This window comes from Neoarius graeffei, chromosome 2, assembly GCF_027579695.1.
Source record: "Neoarius graeffei isolate fNeoGra1 chromosome 2, fNeoGra1.pri, whole genome shotgun sequence".
Taxonomy (NCBI): domain Eukaryota; kingdom Metazoa; phylum Chordata; class Actinopteri; order Siluriformes; family Ariidae; genus Neoarius; species Neoarius graeffei.
This window is the reverse complement of record NC_083570.1, coordinates 62,536,635-62,558,890: the sequence shown is the minus strand read 5'-3', so window position 1 is coordinate 62,558,890 and position 22,256 is coordinate 62,536,635. Positions and strand designations below refer to the sequence as shown.

The 22,256-nt window shown below is 41.3% G+C and overlaps 1 protein-coding gene across 2 annotated transcripts in view; it reads right to left on the bottom strand.

Moving 5' to 3' along the window:
- The window catches only part of cntn1a (contactin 1a), a 226,875-nt gene that overhangs the window by 72,307 nt on the left and 132,312 nt on the right, over positions 1 to 22,256 (bottom strand). For both annotated transcript variants that reach the window (XM_060914626.1, XM_060914627.1), the window contains exons 4-7: positions 4,280 to 4,406; positions 3,316 to 3,497; positions 2,802 to 2,897; positions 2,482 to 2,688 (exon numbers count right to left, since the gene is read on the bottom strand). In XM_060914626.1, the coding sequence (XP_060770609.1) occupies positions 2,482 to 2,688; positions 2,802 to 2,897; positions 3,316 to 3,497; positions 4,280 to 4,406 (612 nt within the window). The remainder of the gene's footprint in view (positions 1 to 2,481; positions 2,689 to 2,801; positions 2,898 to 3,315; positions 3,498 to 4,279; positions 4,407 to 22,256) is intronic.

Below are 22,256 nucleotides of genomic sequence, written 5' to 3'. Positions count from 1 at the left end.
CAGATGCGGAGAGGCGAGTACGACCCACTTGCATGGGTTCTGGACAGTCACTGAAGGAGGTAGACGGTCTCCAGGTAGAGGTAGGGAGGCTGGGGGGGCTCAAGGCTTGGTGGCGTTCTCTCATCCTGTTGTCCAGACGAATAGCATGTGAGATGAGGGTTTCGAGGTCACTTGGGCATCCAATAGAGGCCAGACCGTCCTTGATGGGGTCAGACAGACCATGGTGGAAGGCTGACACCAGGGCAGTCTCGTTCCATCCACTTACTGCTGCGAGTGTTCGGAACGAGATGGCGTAATCTGCGACGCTTCCTCCTTGCCGGATGGACATGAGCTTTCGGGCTGCGTCGGTACTGATGTCTGCCTGATCGAAGACCCGAAGCATCTCTTCAGAAAACAGCTGGAAATCAAAGCACTCAGGTCCCTGTCTTTGCCAGATAGCAGTAGCCCAGGCTCGCGCCTTACCAGCTAATAAGGTTATCACAAAGGCAATCTTGCGGCGATCCGTAGTGTAGGTGGTAGGCTGAAGCTCAAAGGTGAGTTGACACTGGGTAAGGAACTCTCGGCACTCACTGTGCTTGCCGTCATACCTCTGTGGTGCAGGAAGGCTGGGTTCGCGAGGTGAAGAAGGCAGTATTGCAGGAGGCACTGGAGCAGGAGTGGGAGCTGGATCAGGAGCAGGAACTGGATCAGGAGCAGGAGATGCAGGCAGAGATGTCAGCTGTGCCAGGGTTTTCCCAATTTGCTGAAGCAGTTCCTCGTGGCGAGCGAGGGCCTCACGTTGGCTGGTGAGTGTACGTCCATGGTCGCTCCGAAGCGTGTCAAAGCTGCCATAATTCCCTGAAGGTTGGCCGGGTAGACAGTTGAAGCAGCCTCTGCTGAGTCGGTCATGACGGAGTCTTTCAGTTAGGGTTTTGCTGGGATTCGAACCTGGTTCGTTGGTGTGATAATCCAGCAAACCCCCACTAGGCCACCAGGGGGATGACTCAAATGCAGAGGCGTGAGGCGGAAGTAGAAAAGGAATCAAAAGGTTTATTTAAACTATATACACTATATACAGGGCAAAACAAAAGACAAAAAAAAACCAAAGAGTATAATCCAAAAGAAAAGCAAAGTGCAAAAATTCAAAAGCTAAGAAGATCAAAAAACACAGTACAAAGGAAACTGGAGATAAACATAACAGCACAAAGACTCCGTGACAAGAGGACTGAACTCAGGGGTATAAATAGACAAACTAATTAAGGACACAGGTGAAGATAATTAGGCAATTAACACAAACACAAAACACAGGAACAGTGGCGGCCTCTAGAGGCCAAAATAAACACGACATGAAAAGGAAATAACAGCGGCCTCTAGAGGCCAAAACAGTCCTAGTCCTAACAGGTTCTCAGTTCTATTGAGGTTTGAGCTTTGACTGAGTCACTGAAATTCAATTTCTTGGGTTTGAACCACTCCAGTCTAGCTTTGGCAGGATGCTTAGGGTTGTTTTCCTGGTGAAAGGTAAATCTTCTCCTCAGTTTCATGTATCTCTAAACTTTCTGGACTTGTTTTGAAAGCTACTTGGGCTTCATGATGACCTTTAAGGAACAGGTGTATTCATATTGAGATCATGTGACACTAAAGTGCACAGAGGAGAATTCCATTCCATCATGTCACTACTGATGGCATCTGGCTGCACTGGCTAAGGGGTTTCACAGCAATAGCGGTGAATATTTGCAGATGCAATAGGCAATACCGTATATACTGCATAATCCCTATTTATTCTATCTTCGTTCCAGATTTTACCACTGCTGAATAAAGTTATATGGCACGAGCTACTTCTGGTAAAATCGTGTGCTCTGATTGGTTCCTTGGCGGGCAGAATTTTCCCATAATGCCCGTGGGGATTACGGACTTTCTGTTCAAGGTGCCAGCTTTCAATGTTGCAAAAAAACAAACAAAAACAAAAAGGCAAAAAAAAAAAAGAATTGGAAATCAAAACGGAATAAAAAACGGACGAAACACAAAAGACAAAACAAGAGTTATTCAAGAAATCCGCAACGAAGCGCTTTCAGAAACCGCTAACCACTAACAGAAATTCAGTTTTGAAACCGCTCGCCGTTTATTCTGCATGTGTGACTCAACTACACGACAAATATGATGTGACTGAAAGCAGTGTCACGCCTCGTTATAATGACAGTGTGTTTTAATCTTAGAAATATAAAAGCCATATAATAAACTCCTTATTAACCTCGCTTGCTCGGCCTTTACGGGAAAATATCAGACCTCTGTCTTTTTGTACAGACGGAGCCGTGCTGTTAAGCCCTCAGTCTGATATTTTCCCGTAAAGACTGAGCAAGCGAGGTTAATAAGGAGTTCATTATATGGCTTTTTATGCTCAGTTAATAAGTAGTTAGTAATGTCAAAAAGTTCCAGAAGGATGAATACTTATGCAAGGCACGGTAACATTCTGAAATTCTAAGTTAAAAAGAAGTAAAGACATACGCTCAGTCTGTGGGATTAAAGGGATGAACTTGCTGAAGACACTCTTGGCGATAGATGAGCTGGAGACGAAGCAGGAGTAGTTCCCACTGTCAGAAGCCTCTACTTTAGCGATATAGAGATTTCCTGTGGTCTGAGAGACAAAGCGTCTCTTATCCAGCGGGATGAAGATGGGAAATTCATTCAGCATCCAGCGGAAGGTAAGATCATCTAAGAGGAGAAGAAAGCACAGTTAAAGATTCCAGAAATCACTGACATTATGATTTATGCATATCCGTGAGTAGAATATTAAAAAGATATTATAAATGAGGTATTGAATTAACCTGGGAAATGTGGAGGAGGAGCACATAACAGCACCACTCCCTGACCCTCTTTCACAAACACAGCTTCTCTTTCCTCTGTGGAAAACATGTCTAAATCTACGGGTAAACAGAATTAAATTTGTTTAGGCCGCTTCACAAACATTGTCGTTACAGCTCTCCTCAAGCCGCCAAGATGACCTTTATGAAAAGAAAAATCCCACTTCCTAGAAACAAAAGGACAAAAAAGTAACTTCACATAATATTCATCATCATCATCATTTCATTGACTTCATTAATGGAACTCATGATTCAGCACAACCCACCCAAGCATTTAAAAACACTGACACCAGAAATGAATTCCCAGTTTTCCTCAGTGGAGGTTGCCTCGAGCTAAAAGGCATAAGCTCAGGTTTTTGGAAATGCTACCTCGGTGTTTATGTAAAGCTGAATAAAGGACAAAAAGTCGAAGGTGGATTTAGCAGAACAAAAGCAGCATTACATAATGGTGTGTCTTGGCGCCGCCATCATCACTTACATCCAAATTGAACGGATGCTTCTTGACTGACGATGGTACCGAACTTGTTTGTTGCCAGGCAGGAGTAGTTCCCAGCATGACTGCTCTTATCAGGTCTGCTGATGACCAGATTTCCCCCCATCAGGCTGTAATGGGCGTTACCCTCCTCCGGGATCTCAATGTCCCAGCCATTCAGCCTCCACCTACAAACAGGGAGAAGAAGATGGAAAAAAGGACATGCATGCTGTCATTCCACATGGAGCTGATAAATTAAAAAACAAAAAAAACATATATATATATATATATATATATATATATATATATATATATATATATATATATAAATCAAACACAATATACTGGCAATTCATATCAGATATGCTCTAGGTGTGTAGTAGTATCCAGTGATATTCTAGGCTGAGGATTTTGTACAAATATTTTTTTTTTGTCTCTCTGTCTGTTTTGGCTGCCAACCCTGGAGATGCTCTTGATGTGATGCCAACTCAACAGTAAATGAGCTAGAGAAGTGAAATCTCCTTCCCCAAATGGCCTCTCCAAATGACTTTTAAGGCAGGAAAGGATGGAATGGATGTAACTGAGAGGTGAAGGAGGGTAAAATTAAATTATGGGGATGGGGACTGAGGAGGACAGGGTTATAGCAGTGGATTAATCTGAGGTGCAGAAAGGGTCAAACCCCTGATGGAAATGAAATGTGCAAGAAGATCGTCCACATTGGCAGGTCAAGGGCTAGGGCTTCAGAACAGCGTCAAGAGCCATGAGACCAGCTGAGTGAAATGGATGAGGAGGATCGCATAGACATGATTAATGATCTTACACCTGTGTAATGATGTGCCATGTAAAAACTGTAGCAGTACTTTGTGAATCCTACTGCAGCAGAGCAGAAATTGAAATGAGCACTAAGAGATGCATGCTCTGCTACCAATAAAAGCGAAGCCTAGCATGAACAGTTAGAAGCATATGTTACTTGTATGTGGCAGGTGGGCTGGCTTGTGCTCGGCAACTCATGATTATCTTGTCTTCTTGAGACTCCTCGGGGTAGATGGTGTCAAATGGCTGCTCCTCAAACACAGGTCCATAGCCTGAGGAATCATCTGAGGGACACACACACACACGCACACTATGAGACATTTGTGTAAAAAGTGGGGAAAACTGTGAAATCTTGTCTCAAACCTGCTAGTGAGACCATCCATTAAGACTATCTCCAAAACAAGATTTATCCAGTATTCATACCACCACAGCTGTTCACATAACTAGCGTTTACATATAGGCAGACAAACATGGACACAGTTATCAAAATAAAAAGAATGAAATTCTGATCACTTCACACCAAATTTCCTTTCCAGTAATCCTCCAAAATTTTGCATTAGTATTCACTGAATGCCTGTATTATCCATACCTCAAGACTAAAGCAAATAATCACATATTCTTTCGTTCTCCAAATTGAAATTTACACAAGTTTTGAATTTAATACAAGCCAGCTCGGCACAATAGCGAAGAGAGTGATAGAATTCGTCCAGAGAAGCGGATATGTGAACGAGTCAGTTCAGAAGGCTGGAGTTCCAGGTATACCTGGTTGTGAGGAGCATGCATTTGCAATCTGGGGCGCAATACAGGAAGCAAAAACATCGAAGGGAGATTTGACTGTGATTTGGTTGGACTTAGCGAATGCATATGGTTCTGTGCCTCACAGTCTGATCGAGATGGCAATGGAAAATTTCTGGTTCCCAGAACCAGTGAAAGCAATGCTGATGCAGTACGACAACAACTTTTGGATGCGTTTTACAACAGATGATTTTACGACTGATTGGCAAAGACTAGAGGTGGGAATAGCAGCTGGATGTACTGTATCGGTAATTTTGTTTGTCTTAGTCATGGAAATGATATTACTGTAAAATCAACAAAGGCCGACATTGCTCTGTTAAGAACACCATTGAGAGCATTTATGGATGATATCACTGTGCTTGCAAAGTCTACGAATGCAGCACATCAGATTTTAGAAAGGCTAGATGAACTGGTTACCTGGTCGAGGATGAAGTTTAAGGCTAAGAAGTCGAGGAGTTGTTCATTTGTAAAGGGAAAACAGAAAGAGATTCGCTTCTCAGTAGCTGGAGACATTATTCCCACTATGAGAGAACAACCGGTGAAGCGTTTAGGCAGGTGGTACAAGGGCACACTGAGTGACCGTCACCAAGGAGTAGAGATCCTGAACCAGGCAGAGGAAGGCCTTAGGAGTATTGATAAGACTACACTACCGGGAAAGTTCAAGGTGTGGTGTCTTCAGTTTGGACTGTACCCGAGACTGATGTGGCCCATTATGCTGTATGAGGTTGCAGCTTCAAGGGTTGAGCGGATTGAGCAGAGATGCAGTGTTTATATACAGAAATGGCTCGGACTTCCAAGACAGCTTAATAACACAGCACTGTATGGGAAGGGTGGTCAATTAGAATTACCTCTTGCATCTATTTTTGAGGAGTATAAGGTGGGTAAGGTGAGAACAGTAATGATGTTGAGGTATTCAAAGGACCAGGCCATTCGAGAGGACCCTCCAGAGGTGCGCGCTGGTAAGAAGTGGAATGCCGAGGAAGAGGTAGATAAAGCGATGAGTAGTTTGAGGTATTCAGACATTGTACTGTAGGAGCAGTTCAAAGTGACAAGAGGGGACTAGGTACGCATAACTTCAAACCATTTTGCCAGAGCAATGACAAGGAGAGAAGAGACGCGGTTGTGAATGAGGTGAAGTGGATGGGACGGGAGAGAAGGTACGCACACCTGGTGCAGTGTAGTCATCAAGGGCAGTGTCTAAGGTGGGAAGAGCTTGTGATTGGAAGGAAGTTGTCCTGGAAAGAGTTGTGGGCATGGGAACCGGCACGACTGAGCTTCTTGGTGAGGTCGACTTATGACATGCTTCCATCTCCAGCTAACCTTGTACGTTGGAAAGTGTCTGAAGACAGCAAGTGCCAGTGTGGACAGTATGGCACACTGCATCACATCTTGTCCACCTGCCCTATGGGTTTGAAAGATCAGTACACCTGGCGGCACAATCAGGTATTAAGGGTCATTGTAGAAGCTATTGAAATGAAGGTGGATATTATTCAAGGGAAGTTGCCGATGAAGGAGTGTCAAAGAAAAGTTGTTGTGTTTCATCAAGAAGGGAAGAAGGGAGCAACAAAACCATTCCCAAAGAAACAAGTAGTGGACGAGAGGTGGCAGGGAACATGGAAAGTGGAGGCAGACCTGGGCAGTTCCCTTGTCTTTCCGGTTGTAACAACTAGTCAGCGTCCAGACTTAGTGGTGTGGAGTGTCGATGCCAGGCAAGTGATCCTGCTTGAATTAACAGTGCCGTGGGAAGAGAACTTTGGAGATGCAGAAGACCGGAAGTAAAGGCGGTATGAGGAACTGATTGATGCTTGTAGAGGGGCTGGCTGGAATCCAGAGTATTATCACCTTGCTGTTGGTTGCCGTGGTTATGTTAGCTGAGAACTGGTAAAGGTAATGCGTGGTCGGTTTGGATTTACTACTAGGGAATTGAGAACGTTGGTAGCTGCGTTGCAACAGGCAGCAGAGAAAGCTTTGTATTTCATCTGGCTGAAGCGTGATGATAAAGTGTGGCTAGGCTAGTATTATCTGTAATATGTTTAGCTTATGATGTCCCAGTCAGCACCAGCTCTTCTGAAGCATCTTTAGGGAGGGGCCCCACCATGGCAGAAGGCAGTTGAGGAGTAGGGGCCGAAACTGGCTGCTATGGTTCCTCCTGATGACTTCATTAAGCTGGATCCAGGATTGGAGCTGCTGGCTGGGGAGCACCGCGGAAGTGTTTCATTATTCCTCATTCCATACAAGACTAAAGCAAATAATCACATATTCTTTCGTTCTCCAAATTGAAATTTACACAAGTTTTGAATTTAATACAAGCCAGAAATGCAAATTGCAATTCTACACTGCAAAAACCCCCACCTCTATCCAAGGAACAACATTTAACCTAATATTTGCCATTATAAGAGTACCCATTATAAAAATTATGATTATATAATATATACTAATAGTTGCATTAACAGTATATCCATACATTGAATACTGAGCAATTATTGGACGAGGTCAGACAAAACATCATGATTTGTTCATAGCGAGCAATTAATTATTTGCTGATGCTGGAGGCAGAGTCAAAAAATTGCTTGTGAGACACTAATAAATCATGATATTTTGTGAAAACCCAGTTCAATAATTGTTTCATCATTCAAATAAATTTTTTTTGAAATACTGATTATAAAGTTTGCACGACAAGTCAAATGATAACAAAGGAGTTGGGCCATGTTGACAAAAGTGCAAAGTAACTGTGCATGAGCAGGCCATTATTTGTACATAGGCGGTTATTTGCAGTTCGCTCAGCCAATCAAAATGGCGTAAAAATAATTTGAATGAGAAATTAGTCGACTGACAAATAAATAAATATTGTCTTGTACTGCTCTGGAAGATGCTTTTGCTTCTTTTAATAAATGGGAAATATGCTTGATAAAATAATCTTTAGACACAGTTATTGTTCATATTATTATTATTATTATTATTATTATTATTAAGTTAGATTTTCCTTTATTTAAAATGATTTTGTAATTTGTGTAAAAAAAAAAGTTCGATAATGTATGGGCTTGCATTTAATAACATTGAATTCATACTAGCCAATGACACATCTTCAACACTTTAACATGCATTTATTAATTATGCTAAATATGTATTTTAAACAGTTAAATTCTGCCATCTCTCAGTGTCTAATTGCTAACACTTACACACGACACAGCTTATTTATTCGTCTAAAACACATCCAAAAGATACTGAAACGCAGAGCTAAGCTTTCAATGGCTTGTGCCATCATTCATGTTCACTACTATACACCAAAGTTCATTAGTAATCTAGACAGCTAGCATCATTTCAAAAAATAAAAAACCCTACTGTCTGAAACACTGACTTCAATCAACCTGCCAATTGTATAAGCAGCATGTCAGGCTAATTAGCCTCAGCCAGTCATTAGGGAGGCAAACATCAAAAGCTAGTCTACACCGACTCAGACACAAATAAGACGAATTACTAATGAGCCAAATGGAGCTCCTGCAAATCCTTCTATCCCGACTGTGTGTGGATGTGTTTTAAGGTGTGTGTGTGTGTGCGCGTGCTTTCATGGTCATTAACAATGGCTATAATATTTCATCCTTTAGAGGTTTACAAAAACCGCAACAAAAAACGAACAGATGTATAATATGAAGGCATAAACTTTAAAATCCATGTTCTATATAAAATAATTCATGTATAATGAAATAATGTTAAGATGAGGAGAAATTATCCTTAAATGAGCATTACGCACTGACAGGTGGCACAATAGAAGGAATTCAGTCTAATCCTTCTACTGAGACCCAGTCTGCAAAATAATGCTTCAGTGAAACCACACAGCTGAGGAAGCAGCAGAACTGAAATGAAGTGTATTGAGGAGATCTTGTTTCATAGAGAGAAAGAATAATGATTTGAGAGGAAAAAAGAGACAGATGGCAGGGAGTAGTGTTTAACAGGGCATAGAGAGCAGGGCGCATAAATAGATCTCTTCCTGCTCGCTCATTCTCTGAGTTTTGTGTGATTTGGATTGATCTATACAATGTATTTAAAATGTGGTATTTAAAATCATAAAATAGAAAAGATAAGAAAGAAACCAACCAAGTTCAGTACGTGTTAAATGCGGTTCTGCCCATCAATGGTACACTAAGTGATTTCAGCAGCGAGCCAAGAAAACGTCCCACTCTGTCGTCTTCAAAAAGCGTGTCATCTGTTTTTGACTGAATCAGTCTAAAGGCATGTAGCCAATTCAGCACCATAACACACACGTGCGCACACACACACACACACACACACACACACACACACACACACACAAAAAACCCACACAAAACAAGAAGACAGTCATCTATATCCCCCGCCCTGCCAGCAGATTTGTTGGGAGTTTCTATCCATTGGCTTTATCCAGCCGAGAAACTACTCCATTATATGATAAAACTCTTTTTATCATGCACACAGTTATGCTTACATTTTCAAATTAGTGCTAATTCAGTCATAGTCGGAGTTCATAAATTCATTGCAGTGCAAGCACTAGTGAAAGTCATTTTTATTAATTTCTACAAATATTAACTTAAGTGTGATGAGATTTTTGCTTGCATAGACATAAGAAAAATAAAACTGTCATACACTACCATTCAAAAGTTTGGGGTCACCCAGACAATTTTGTGTTTTCCATGAAAAGTCACACTTTTATTTCCCACCATAAGTTGTAAAATGGGGCGGCATGGTGGTGTAGTGGTTAGCGCTGTTGCCTCACATCAAGAAGGTCCGGGTTCGAGCCTCGTGGCCGGCGAGGGCCTTTCTGTGTGGAGTTTGCATGTTCTCCCCGTGTCCGCGTGGGTTTCCTCCGGGTGCTCCGGTTTCCCCCACAGTCCAAAGACATGCAGGTTAGGCTAACTGGTGACTCTAAATTGACCGTAGGTGTGAATGTGAGTGTGAATGGTTGTCTGTGTCTATGTGTCAGCCCTGTGATGACCTGGCGACTTGTCCAGGGTGTACCCCGCCTTTCGCCCGTAGTCAGCTGGGATAGGCTCCAGCTTGCCTGCGACCCTGTAGAACAGGATAAAGCGGCTAGAGATAATGAGATGAGAATGAAGTTGTAAAATGAATAGAAAATATAGTCAAGACATTTTTCTGGCCATTTTGAGCATTTAATCGACCCCACAAATGTGATGCTCCAGAAACTCAATCTGCTCAAAGGAAGGTCAGTTTTATAGCTTCTCTAAAGAGCTCAACTGTTTTCAGCTGTGCTAACATGATTGTACAAGGGTTTTCTAATCATCCATTAGCCTTCTGAGGCAATGAGCAAACACATTGTACCATTAGGGCCTCTGCATGCTCTTGCGACAAGGCTTTCGCAGATAGCTTTTTGAAGACAGTTGTAAGTTATCGTTGAGCGGGGAGTAATAGGCGTGCGCGATGTTATTCACCGCCACAACGCAAGGGGGGCGCGAAGTCGCGAAATGGCTAGGAGTAGTTGGTGGGTGTGGTTAGTGGAGTGTTTATCCTCCGGTTACTTATAATGACTAGAACTGGAGTCGTATAGATGTACGTACTTCCTCGATCAACCGCTCTTCGTGCTGCTCCATCTTCGCTCGTGTTTTTAAAAATGGCGGCCATGAAAACAAAACAAACCGGGAAAGTAGGGAAGCGGAAGTGCGTGTACAGCGGATGTAGAGTGGACCAATCAGAGCCCTATTGTCTGCGACGCTGTCTGCGAGGCTTCTGCGGTGGTCACAATTTTTGGGAGGTGCGCGCAGAGCGTCTGCGAACGGGGGGGGGCTACGCAGACGCCATCTGCGATGCCATCTGCGAGGACTGCATTGTCAGCATAAATTGGCCTTTAGAACACTGGAGTGATAGTTGCTGGAAATGGGCCTCTATACACCTATGGATATATTGCACCAAAAACCAGACATTTAGTAGAATTTAGCTAGAATAGTCATTTACCACATTAGCAATGTATAGAGTGGATTTCTGATTAGTTTAAAGTGATCTTCATTGAAAAGAACAGTGCTTTTCTTTCAAAAATAAGGTAGTAAAAAAAAAGTTCAAATAACTTTTGAACAGTAGTGTATATGTTAGTATCAAAAAGTATATTAGGGTTGGCGTCTCTAAATTACTGACTATTTGTAGGTAGTGAGATTTGACAAATACAGAATTACTACTGCACCTGGCAATAAGACATGATGGTCCAAGTAGGGAACTGGGAAGACATCTGCTGCAATAACCTCATTGCTGAACATTAGATACAGGGAACTTCCAAGAGCATGGGTTAGTTTGTTGACATACTGCTTAAGTTGAAATTCATCCATAATTCTGATTAATGCATTAGGACTAGACAGAGTTTGGTCCATATTGAAGTCTCCAGTGATAACAGTCCTGTAATGACTGATGGGAACCTGTTCTAGAGGAGTTCTCAAGTGGGCAAGGAAATTTCTTCTAGGAAATGATGATGGCCTGTAGATGACGGCAACAAAGAGAGGAGTCTTAGCCTCAATGTAGCCTCCAAATGCCTCTAATTCAGATGGAATATGGAGTTCTGTTGCTTGTCTATAGTGGAGGGAGTCTTTGATGAGAATAGCTAAACCATGGCAGGAATGTTTGACAAGGACATGATGACCTGGGATGGGGTAGTCATTCCCACTCGAATTTTCAGGTGTATGTGTTTCAGTGAGACACAGAACATCAAGATTATGCAAAGATCTGTCAGAGAGAAAGTCTGCATAGTGTCTTTGAAATGATCTTATATTGAGACGTCCAACTGATGTCTTGTCATCTTGTAAAAGACAAAGGGAATGTTTTCAAGAGAACAGAGCATCATTTCTCATCCTTTTCATTTCTTGTTTTGCCAATTCATTGACGAGTACTTTGTTTTGAGAAAAGTTCAAAAGTTTAAGTTCGTTTCTTGATGGACAATGATTTTACATGGTTTATGTTAAACCCTGTGCCACTGGTGTTTTGGGAGGCAAAGTTAAATCTGCACCAAAGTATGGGTAAGTACTCCCCTGAGACTTGTGGACTGTCAATCCAAAAGCAAGCATTCCTGAATATTGCTTTCTGTCCACCTGTACTGGCACAGTCCGTGATAGAGGAAACCTTGCTGTTGTAGCTTCTGTTGGACAGCCGGATGGACAGACCCCGTAAAATCGCCTTGTTAACATGTATACCAAGTTTCAAATTCGTATTATGAATAGTTTTGGATATATGCTCCAGAAATGAACATTGCTCTTAGAAACTAAGTCAAAATCTATTTTTTATGTAAAAATTTTAAAATACTTTTTTTTTTTCAAAAATCTAAAATAGCAAAAGGCACCACTTCACATGTTGCTTGAGACATATACAAAGTTTTCATGAAGATATCTTCAGTAGTTTTAAAGATATGGCCCGGAAACGAAAACGAGACCGGACGGACAGCCAGACGGACGGACGGAAGGAGCCTGTTTCTGTATCCCCCATCAAGCTTCATTTGGGCGGGGGGTAACAAAACATCCAGGTATAAAGAGCGCTGTTGAAATGTAACTGAATAATCTATATGTTACAGGTAAAAAAAATTTAACCTAGGTGATTTTTTTTTTTTTTAACCTGGGTTAAAATTTTTAACCTAGTTCATAATTTCCAACCTCCTGTAAAATTCTGGATTATCTAAGATTCTTAAAAGGGATTTTCCATCACTTCCTCTCTGTCTACACCTGCCTAGTATTTCCTCTTGTCTGTCTGTCTGTCTGTCCACCTACCTACCTATTCCCATAATTAGCATTTTTTACATATTTTTTTTTCATACTTGACCAGGATTCAAACTCAGAACCTTCTGATTCTTAACCCAACACCACAACCACTATACCAGTGACGATTGCAATAGAAAAAATGATATACAGGGTGTTTTCAAAAAAATTTGATGATATTTCACAATCTAATAACTTTGCCAATTCTCGTTCAGTTGACCTTAAATTTTAACAGTGTGTGTGGAAACGGGTCAAATTTTTGTTTGATGTTCTTTGTTTTTATCTTTTTAAGTATAGAAATACCATTCATTGGAAAAGAAAAGGCATTTTGTGTGTTAGAGTATGCACAGTCGAACAAGGCAGTGCAGTGTGCATTTTATGAGAGAATTCTCTAAAAATGCACTGACTGCAATGCAGATTTGGACATGACGCAAAAAGTTCCAAGAGGAAGGCCGTCTGTGCAGGGCAAAAGGATCTGGACGACCAGCAGCATCGGAACAGACGGTCAGGCGGGTTCGCGAATATTGAAAATGTGTGAAATTGTTCATGGAATCCACATATCTTTTGAATTTCTCATTCAAATTTTGAGGAATAAATCTTATATTGCTCAACATTAAGCCTGTTCAGTCTCATTTGCCTAGACTATGTAGTTTCTGGGATATTTACATCTCAAATAATATCACATTTTTTAGAAACACCCTGTATATTTTGAATTTATTAATAAGTCCTGTCATATTACATCATTAAGTAGTTTAAAATACAAAGTCTTCCCAAATCCTAACCCTAAACCTGACCCTAGATATATATAGTAAGCCTCCCTAATACAAGTAGCAAATGATGAACTGGGTAAAAACTCTAACCTAGGTTGAAAAATTCCACCCGAGCTACAGTTCTGACCTGCAACACATACAGTGGGGCAAAAAAGTATTTAGTCAGTCACCAATTGTGCAAGTTCTCCCACTTAAAAAGATGAGAGAGGCCTGTAATTTTCATCATAGGTACACTTCAACTATGAGAGACAGAATGAGAAAAAAAATCCAGAAAATCACATTGTCTGATTTTTAAAGAATTTATTTGCAAATTATGGTGGAAAATAAGTATTTGGTCAATAACAAAAGTTCATCTCAATACTTTGTTATATACCCTTTGTTGGCAATGACAGAGGTCAAACATTTTCTGTAAGTCTTCACAAGGTTTTCACACACTGTTGCTGGTATTTTGGCCCATTCCTCCATGCAGATCTCCTCTAGAGCAGTGATGTTTTGGGGCTGTCATTGGGCAACACGGACTTTCAACTCCCTCCAAAGATTTTCTATGGGGTTGAGATCTGGAGACTGGCTAGGCCACTCCAGGACCTTGAAATGCTTCTTATGAAGCCACTCCTTCGTTGCCCGGGCGGTGTGTTTGGGATCACTGTCATGCTGAAAGACCCAGCCACGTTTCATCTTCAATGCCCTTGCTGATGGAAGGAGGTTTTCACTCAAAATCTCACGATACATGGCCCCATTCATTCTTTCCTTTACACGGATCAGATTGAGGGAGATTATCAGTGGTCTTGTATGTCTTCCATTTTCTAATAATTGCTCCCACAGTTGATTTCTTCACACCAAGCTGCTTACCTATTGCAGATTCAGTCTTCCCAGCCTGGTGCAGGTCTACAATTTTGTTTCTGGTGTCCTTTGACAGCTCTTTGGTCTTGGCCATAGTGGAGTTTGGAGTGTGACTGTTTGAGGTTGTGGACAGGTGTCTTTTATACTGATAACGAGTTCAAACAGGTGCCATTAATACAGGTAATGAGTGGAGGACAGAGGAGCCTCTTAAAGAAGAAGTTACAGGTCTGTGAGAGCCAGAAATCTTGCTTGTTTGTAGGTGACCAAATACTTATTTTACCGAGGAATTTACCAATTAATTCATTAAAAATCCTACAATGTGATTTCCTGGATTCTTTCCCCCCATTCTGTCTCTCATAGTTGAAGTGTACCTATGATGAAAATTACAGGCCTCTCTCATCTTTTTAAGTGGGAGAACTTGCACAATTGATGGCTGACTAAATACTTTTTTGCCCCACTGTATTCCTTAAGTCGACTTCACCTTCTCTCTCACACATAGTATGCTTCTTTTCACAGGTTTCCATCATGAAACATACTGTATATTTGGGATTTTCATACAAAGGCACTTTGACCTGCATTGTGCAATTCTGACTGAAATAACAGCTAAATAAATCACTGATATGCTATTATACAATATCCTTTTTTAAAAATGCAATAATTAGAAATGTTTTATATTATTTATCAAATCATTAGTAATGGACAACTTAATTTTTTGTGCTAAAAGTGAATTATACACCAGTTTATTCCCTCCTAACAGTAAGCCATAATGAAGTTTATTCTAGGCTTTGCTGAGTTTAATTTTCTAATAGCATTATTGCTACTTTTTGCCCTGAGTGTTGTGTACACACAAAATAGCTGTGCTATGTATTGGTTAATATGTTCAGACCAATTGTTACTTTTATAATAATTGATTATAGAGTCTATGACGGTCAAGGAGATAATTTTTCCTCTATAATTGTCTGTTGAAGTGTAAAGCAGTAGGATTTCTCCCCACCAGAAGAGGTCACAATCACTTGATCTCTAACAGCCATACACTGGTTACTTCCGGCTTTTTACGGGATTTAAGCAACTTGTGTTGTCTTCGTCAGGCTACACAGTGGTACAGTGAGTAGATTTACTGCCTCCCAGCTCCTGGGACCCAGGTTTGAGCCCAAGTTTAGATTACTATCTATGTGGAGTTTCTGTGCCTGTTCTCCCTGTACCGTATCTATCTGGGTTTCCTCCAGGTTCCCCAGTTTCCTCCCCCTTCCCAAACATGCAGCGGTCTGGGGATTGGTTAACACTAAACTGCCTCTAAGTGTAAATGTGTGCATGCATGGTGCCCTGTGACAGACTCTTGCGTTACCTTTGCCGTTGTTGATTCTGGATAACTCATTTGGCTTAACCTTGGGCTGTGTTTACTGAGTCAGACCGAGTTTAGAACTTTGCCTGCCTTAATGTTTTAGATTTGGTAAATAAACCTCATTGCACATGAATCCTCACTCTGAGTCCAGTATGTTACATATAACATCAAAGCTTCTCCCTCTTCTTCTTCCTCTGGCTTTCCTTTTTGCTCTTCTTCTTCCTCTTCTGCTTCCATTCTTCCTCTTCTTCTTCTTCTTACTTGTCTTCTTCCTCTTCTTCCTCCTTTTCCTCTTTTCTTCATCTTTTTCCTCTTCTTTTTCTTACTTGTCTTCTTCGTCCCCTTTTTTCTTCATCTTCCTCTTCCTCGTCTTCTTCCTCTTCTGCTTCCATTCTTCCTCTTCTTCTTCCTTGTCTTCTTATTCCTCTTCTTCCTTTTCTTCTTCCTCTTTTTCATCTTCCTCTTCCTCCTTTTCCTCTTTCTCAACTTCTTTTTCTTCTTCTTACTTGTCTTCTTCCTCTTTTTCCTCTTCTTCCTCCTTTTCCTCTTGTCTACATCATCTTTTTCCTCTTTTTTCTTCTTTTCTCCTTCTTCTTTCTCTTTTCTTCTTCTTCCTCTTTTTTCTTCCTCTTCCTCATCTTCTTCCTCTTCTGCTTCCATTCTTCCTCCTCTTCTTCTTCTTCCTTGTCTTCTTCCTCTTCTTCCTTTTCTTCTTCTTCATCTTCTTCCTCTTTTTTCATCTTCCTCTTCCTCCTTTTCCTCTTCTTTTTCTTCTTCTTATCTTCTTCCTCTTTTTTCTTCGTCTTCCTCTACTTTTTCTTCTTCTTCCTCCTTTTCCTCTTGTCTACATCATCTTTTTCCTCTTTTTTCTTCTTCTTTCTCCTTCTTCTTCTTTCTCTTTTCTTCTTCTTTCTCCTCCTCTTCTTCTTCCTCTTTTTTCTTCATCTTCCTCTTTCTCGTCTTCTTCCTCTTCTGCTTCCATTCTTCCTCTTGTTCTTCTTCCTTGTCTTTTTCCTCTTCTTCCTTTTCTTCTTCTTCATCTTCCTCTTTTTTCATCTTCCTCGTCCTCCTTTTCCTCTTCTTTTTCTTCTTCTTACTTATCTTCTTCCTCTTCTTTTTCTTCTTCTTCCTCCTTTTCCTCTTGTCTACATAATCTTTTTCCTCTTTTTACTTCTTCTTTCTCCTTTCTCTTTTCTTCTTTTTTCTCCTCTTCTTTTTCCTCCTCCTCTTTTTCTTCTTCCTCCTTTTCCTTGTCTCTTCTTTTTCTTCTTCACCCTCCTCCTCTTCTTCCTCTTCTACTAAGATGACTACTACTAATGTATATTCACACATCACACAAGGTAGTGCATATTCCACCACTGGAAAGCTCAGTACAAGGAGAAGATTTTGCAAGCACTGATTTGCCAGCACATGCTTAGACCAAGCAGCCTGTGGTGTGTTTTCATATCTCATCTCATCTCATTATCTCTAGCCGCTTTATCCTGTTCTACAGGGTCGCAGGCAAGCTGGAGCCTATCCCAGCTGACTACGGGCGAGAGGCGGGGTACACCCTGGACAAGTCGCCAGGTCATCACAGGGCTGACACATAGACACAGACAACCATTCACACTCACATTCACACCTACGGTCAATTTAGAGTCACCAGTTAACCTAACCTGCATGTCTTTGGACTGTGGGGGAAACCGGAGCACCCGGAGGAAACCCACGCGGACACGGGGAGAACATGCAAACTCCGCACAGAAAGGCTCTCACCGGCCCCGGGGCTCAAACCTGGACCTTCTTGCTGTGAGGCGACAGCGCTAACCACTACACCACCATGCCGCCCCTGTGTTTTAATATTTATGACAAAATATACACGACAGTGTAATAGTTCACTGAAAGATCATTAATCAAATGAGTCTCATGACTGATCATGTGCCAAAGGTGAATTACATTATAATGTTTACTCTGTGTGTAAGATTAAAATTTCAAAAACATATTTGCTGCTAATATGGGAAGCACACTGGGATATGCAAACAAGTGCTATTAGCATGCTTTATAGTTAAAGGCTTACTGTCAATAACCCCTTCAGAAACAAGGAAAAATGCTATGGAACTTCATGTGTACAGTTGTACACATTATATCTGAAGGGGTTATTTTTTATTAGCATTTTATTTTGAGAAATTTCAGATAGGTTTTAAGTCATGCTGATCTCAGTCATAAAACATGGTTGTGCATATAAATAGTCCTTGTTGAATGAGGCACTTCACTAAGTAACTCAGTTCTCTATTAAAGGTACACTGCCTTTCAGATTTTTCAAGTGCAGTTTGTAAAAAGAATTTTCCCTGGCACCCAATTATTTTTGTTTAACGGACCGAAAGCAACTGAATTTGAATCACAGACTTCCAATTTTATTAGTTTTTTTAATAGAATAATTAATGAATTTAGGGCCACATGACCCTAAATTCTCCACTATTTTTTCCTGCTTCACCATGACGCAATTCAAGATACAACGTCATGCATCACGTGGCGGGCTTTCCCCGTCATAGGCTTAGCTAGCGAGCCGTGCAGCCATGTTTTCCACAGCCAATTCTCAAAAAACATGGCCATAAATCCCCAAATACGGCCTATAAATTTTATACTAACCCATGTTTGTCAGGACGCGGTAAGGTGTGGCTGTAAGTGCAGAATTATATTTATTAAAGTAGTGCAAAAAAAAAAAAAAAACACACACAGGCAAACAGTCCAAAATCGGCAGGCAAACTCATCAAAGTAAAGACATGAAAAGGGTCAGGCGAGGCGCAAACAGGATATCACAGGCAACGAGAAAACAGGAACGAGGAACAGGCAAAGAATCAAAACACCAGGAAATCAGACACATGAAATAAGGCTCAGTAATGCATACTGTTGTAGTGTGAAACTTTGCACTAGGCGTGCATCTAAGCAGTCCTTATAAAGGTGCACGTATTGCTCCTCAATCATGTGCAGGTGCGCGTCGTTAACGGCACACGTACAAGAGTCCATTCGACACGCGCCCAGTCCGGGGCGTGCATGAGAGTGCTTCAGGTACATGCGCCAAAGCGCGCCAGACTGACAGTGCTAACCCAAATTTTCTTAAGTTTTGTGAAGTAATTTTGTGCATTTCTGTGGACATTTTTGTTGACGATCAGAGGTTTCCCGGGGTGTGCCCGGCACGCGTGATTTCCATATATGGAAGTTAAATCAAGAAAATCACATTTACCGCCAAAAATGTAGCGTTCTTATTGGTCAGACTTCGAAATGAGGCTTGAATGGAAGCAAAATACTACGAGTTTTGGCAGGTTTAGAAGGAGTAGATCATGTATTTAGATAAATATCTTTGAGTTTTTATCATACAAGCATGATAAACATATTGACAGAAACTTTACACTTTCCTATGTGCCCACTGCCAAAAAATATTAGTTTTTAAATTACCCAAATTAGATGAAGCATAAAAGTTGTCCCCTTACTCAGTTACACCGGAGTCAGAGCGCTGAGCGCCCACTCACACATTCATAAAAGACTGTTCCCATGGTAACGGCACGATAATCACTTTCACTCTTTCGGTTTCGATTGGTTTCTCTTTCACAATGGGAACGCCCATCTTAAGCAGGATAAAATCTATCAGACAAGGTTCAGGCTATTTGGAGGTAAAACTTTTTATGTGACCACTAAGTACCTATGTACTGCAATATATATGTTATATATAGGTTTTTGTGACATCTATATGTAACCGGGTGTATATGGGGAAATCGCCTGCTGTCTGCTCCACTCCAGCAGAGGGAGTCGTAGGGCTCAGCCCTTTGGAGGCAGGCTGGTTGGCTAGGAGCGGAAGCCACTTGAACAGTGCACTATGAGAGTGCCAGCTAAAGCACCGGTAAAGGAGAGGCCATTCCTCGAGGTTGGTTGTTCGGCCTGCTAGCTCGGAACAGATGGGAGACGCTGTGTTTCACTGGGGTTAAGCCTCAACTGCGAACATGGGAAAGAATGTTAGCAGAGCGTCTGCGTCGTGGAACTGTTGGGCTGGTTTTGCTGTGGTGTGGTGCACGCATGGCTGGCGTTAGGCCAGAATTATATTGCTGCTACACCAATTACCAATGGGCAGATAATTGCCGCTTTTCCCCTGTGGTAATTTTAGTATTGTAAGGTCACACCTCCAAGGACCAAATTGTTTTTTTTTCTTATTTCTTTTTTCTTTTATTTGGTATTGAGAGCCCAGCCTTACTCATTACCCCGTACAGAGCCCAGAGGCCCAGTCTTGATTTGTAGTTTTACACTTATGTATTTTGGTTTGGCCATATAGTGTGTGTAGTGCATACAGGTTGTTGTGTTGCCCTTCTTGAGGGGTGTGTAGCCATTTGCCAGTTGCTGTGCTTCCTTTTTGATGTGTGCAATTTACTAGTTGCTGTGTTGCCTCTCTTATGAAGTTTTTTCTTCATGATGATGTGTTATGCCATTGGTTAAGGCCGACCTGGGTATGTTTCGGGAGACTTTGTATTGCTGGTCCTCAATATTTTAATTATATGTTTGTACACAATAAAGAAATCATTTGTATTTTTGATAAAATCAGCCTCAGTCCCTCTTTTTAGTGAACTCTGTGGCAGGGAGGTAGAAGGAGGAGGTAACACTCGTCTTGTTACATATATTTGTTTAGTTATAATCTAGATGAAATATTGGGTAGTGAAAAACACTAATCCTTTGATCAAAAAGGAACTTATAACTAAATTTCAAAGTGAAAGTGAGTATTCTGTCTGTGAAAGATGTACTGTGTTGCTTTTGATTAATATTCAAATACAGCAAGACTTTGTCCATGCAGAAGGTACAGGGTTTGACGAAGACTTTCAAATTTTCGAGTCCCTGGACTCCATGGTCTTTCAAAAATGGAGTCCTTTATGATTTTTTAGAATATTTTCCCAATGGGGACTGCTTTAATTCCAACCCTGTGTGACTGAGAAATGTTTTTATATATATTTTAATTGAAGAAACCACTGTAAAAGCAAAGTTCTGCCAAGGCAGACTAATGGTGAACACCCACAGCCTCCTGCAAAGAAATAAAAATTGTTAAATGCCGAATAAAATATGATTCACACTTAATATTAATGCTTTCTTTCATTTCTTTTTAAGGCTCAATTGCAGCTCCAGAAGTCACCAGATTGAACCAAAAAAGATAAAATTTTCACATTTTTTTCAGTTCCCCCCCAGGCGCAACCAAGATCCAAGTTACACTCCCTACTTTCAGAAAAACACTCCCAACTAAGCCTCTGTTCCCCGTTAGCACAAGGCATTGTTGGATACAAATCTGAAACAGGAGAGCAAAATATAGGATGCAAATGAAGCGTGAAAGACTGACTACAGTAATGGAAAGCGAGGAAAAAAAAGACATTATGTTGCGAAGGAAAAGAAACGCAGGACCAAACTAATAAATATCGGCGGTCAGCGAGCACCTCAGTGTGATCAGCTGTTTGTTTAACGACAGAATGATGTAACTGTCAGGTCAAGGTAAACCTGTAGATGGCAGTAATGCAACACTGGATGCCAGCTGCCGTAAAACCCAAAAGAAGAAGGTAAACCTGTGCATGTGCACACGGACTTCCTCTGTCTGCTCAACTGTGCGAAGTGAGCGATTTCATGCACATTATTTGCTCAGGAATCCCCTCAAATTAAATAACTTCCCAGCCACAGAATGGCCTGGGTTTTTTTAGATATTACAGAAATAAACATATCGCAATGACCAAATTTCAGTGGGAACTAAATTTCACCGATTTTATGAAATCAAAAGGCTGTCTAGATTTAATTATTTAGAAACCCGTTTTATGAGGCTCAAGTGAAGCAAAGGACTGTTCTTTTAGTTTTTAGAGCCCTTTTTAGTCCAAAAAATGTAGACTGATGTTCCTCTTAATTTCTCCTAAGATTTTAAGACAGAAAAATAACCAAATTTCAGAGGGAACTAAATTTCACCGATTTTATGAAATCAAAAGGCCATCTTGCTTTAAATAACAGGCAAATAATGGGCTGTGGCAACGGGGGCGTGGCCAAGCAGCAGTTTGTGAATGGAGGGCGGGGTCGGGGAAGGTAAGTGGTTAAGTCATTACACCTGGTGTCCATTAATGTGTGTGGGTGTGTTTGTTTGTTTGTTGCAGGGATCGAGCATAAAAGGAGGGGGAGAGCAGAGAAGAGCAGCTCCCCGACCCCAACGCATGTGTATGACTGACGGAAGGAAGGAAGGAAGGAAGGAAGGAATGAATGAATGAATGAATGAATGCAGCAAGCTGAAAAGCTAAAATAAATCAAATAAAAAGTATGCATGTTAAGATCAATTCTCGCCTGCCGTGCTTCTGTGCTCCACCCACATCAGAAGCACGGCAGGCGAGAGTTGATGTTCACATACACGCTTTTTATTTGATTTATTTTAGCTTTTCAGCTTGCTGCATTCCTTCCTTCATTCATTCATTCATTCATTCAGTCATACACATGCGTTGGGGTCAGGGAGCTGCTCTTCTCTGCTCTCCCCCTCCTTTTATGCTCGATCCCTGCAACAAACAAACACACCCACACACATTAATGGACACCAGGTGTAATGACTTAACCACTTACCTTCCCCGACCCCGCCCTCCATTCATAAACTGCCGCTTGGCCACGCCCCCATTGCCACATGGACCTGTGTGAATATGA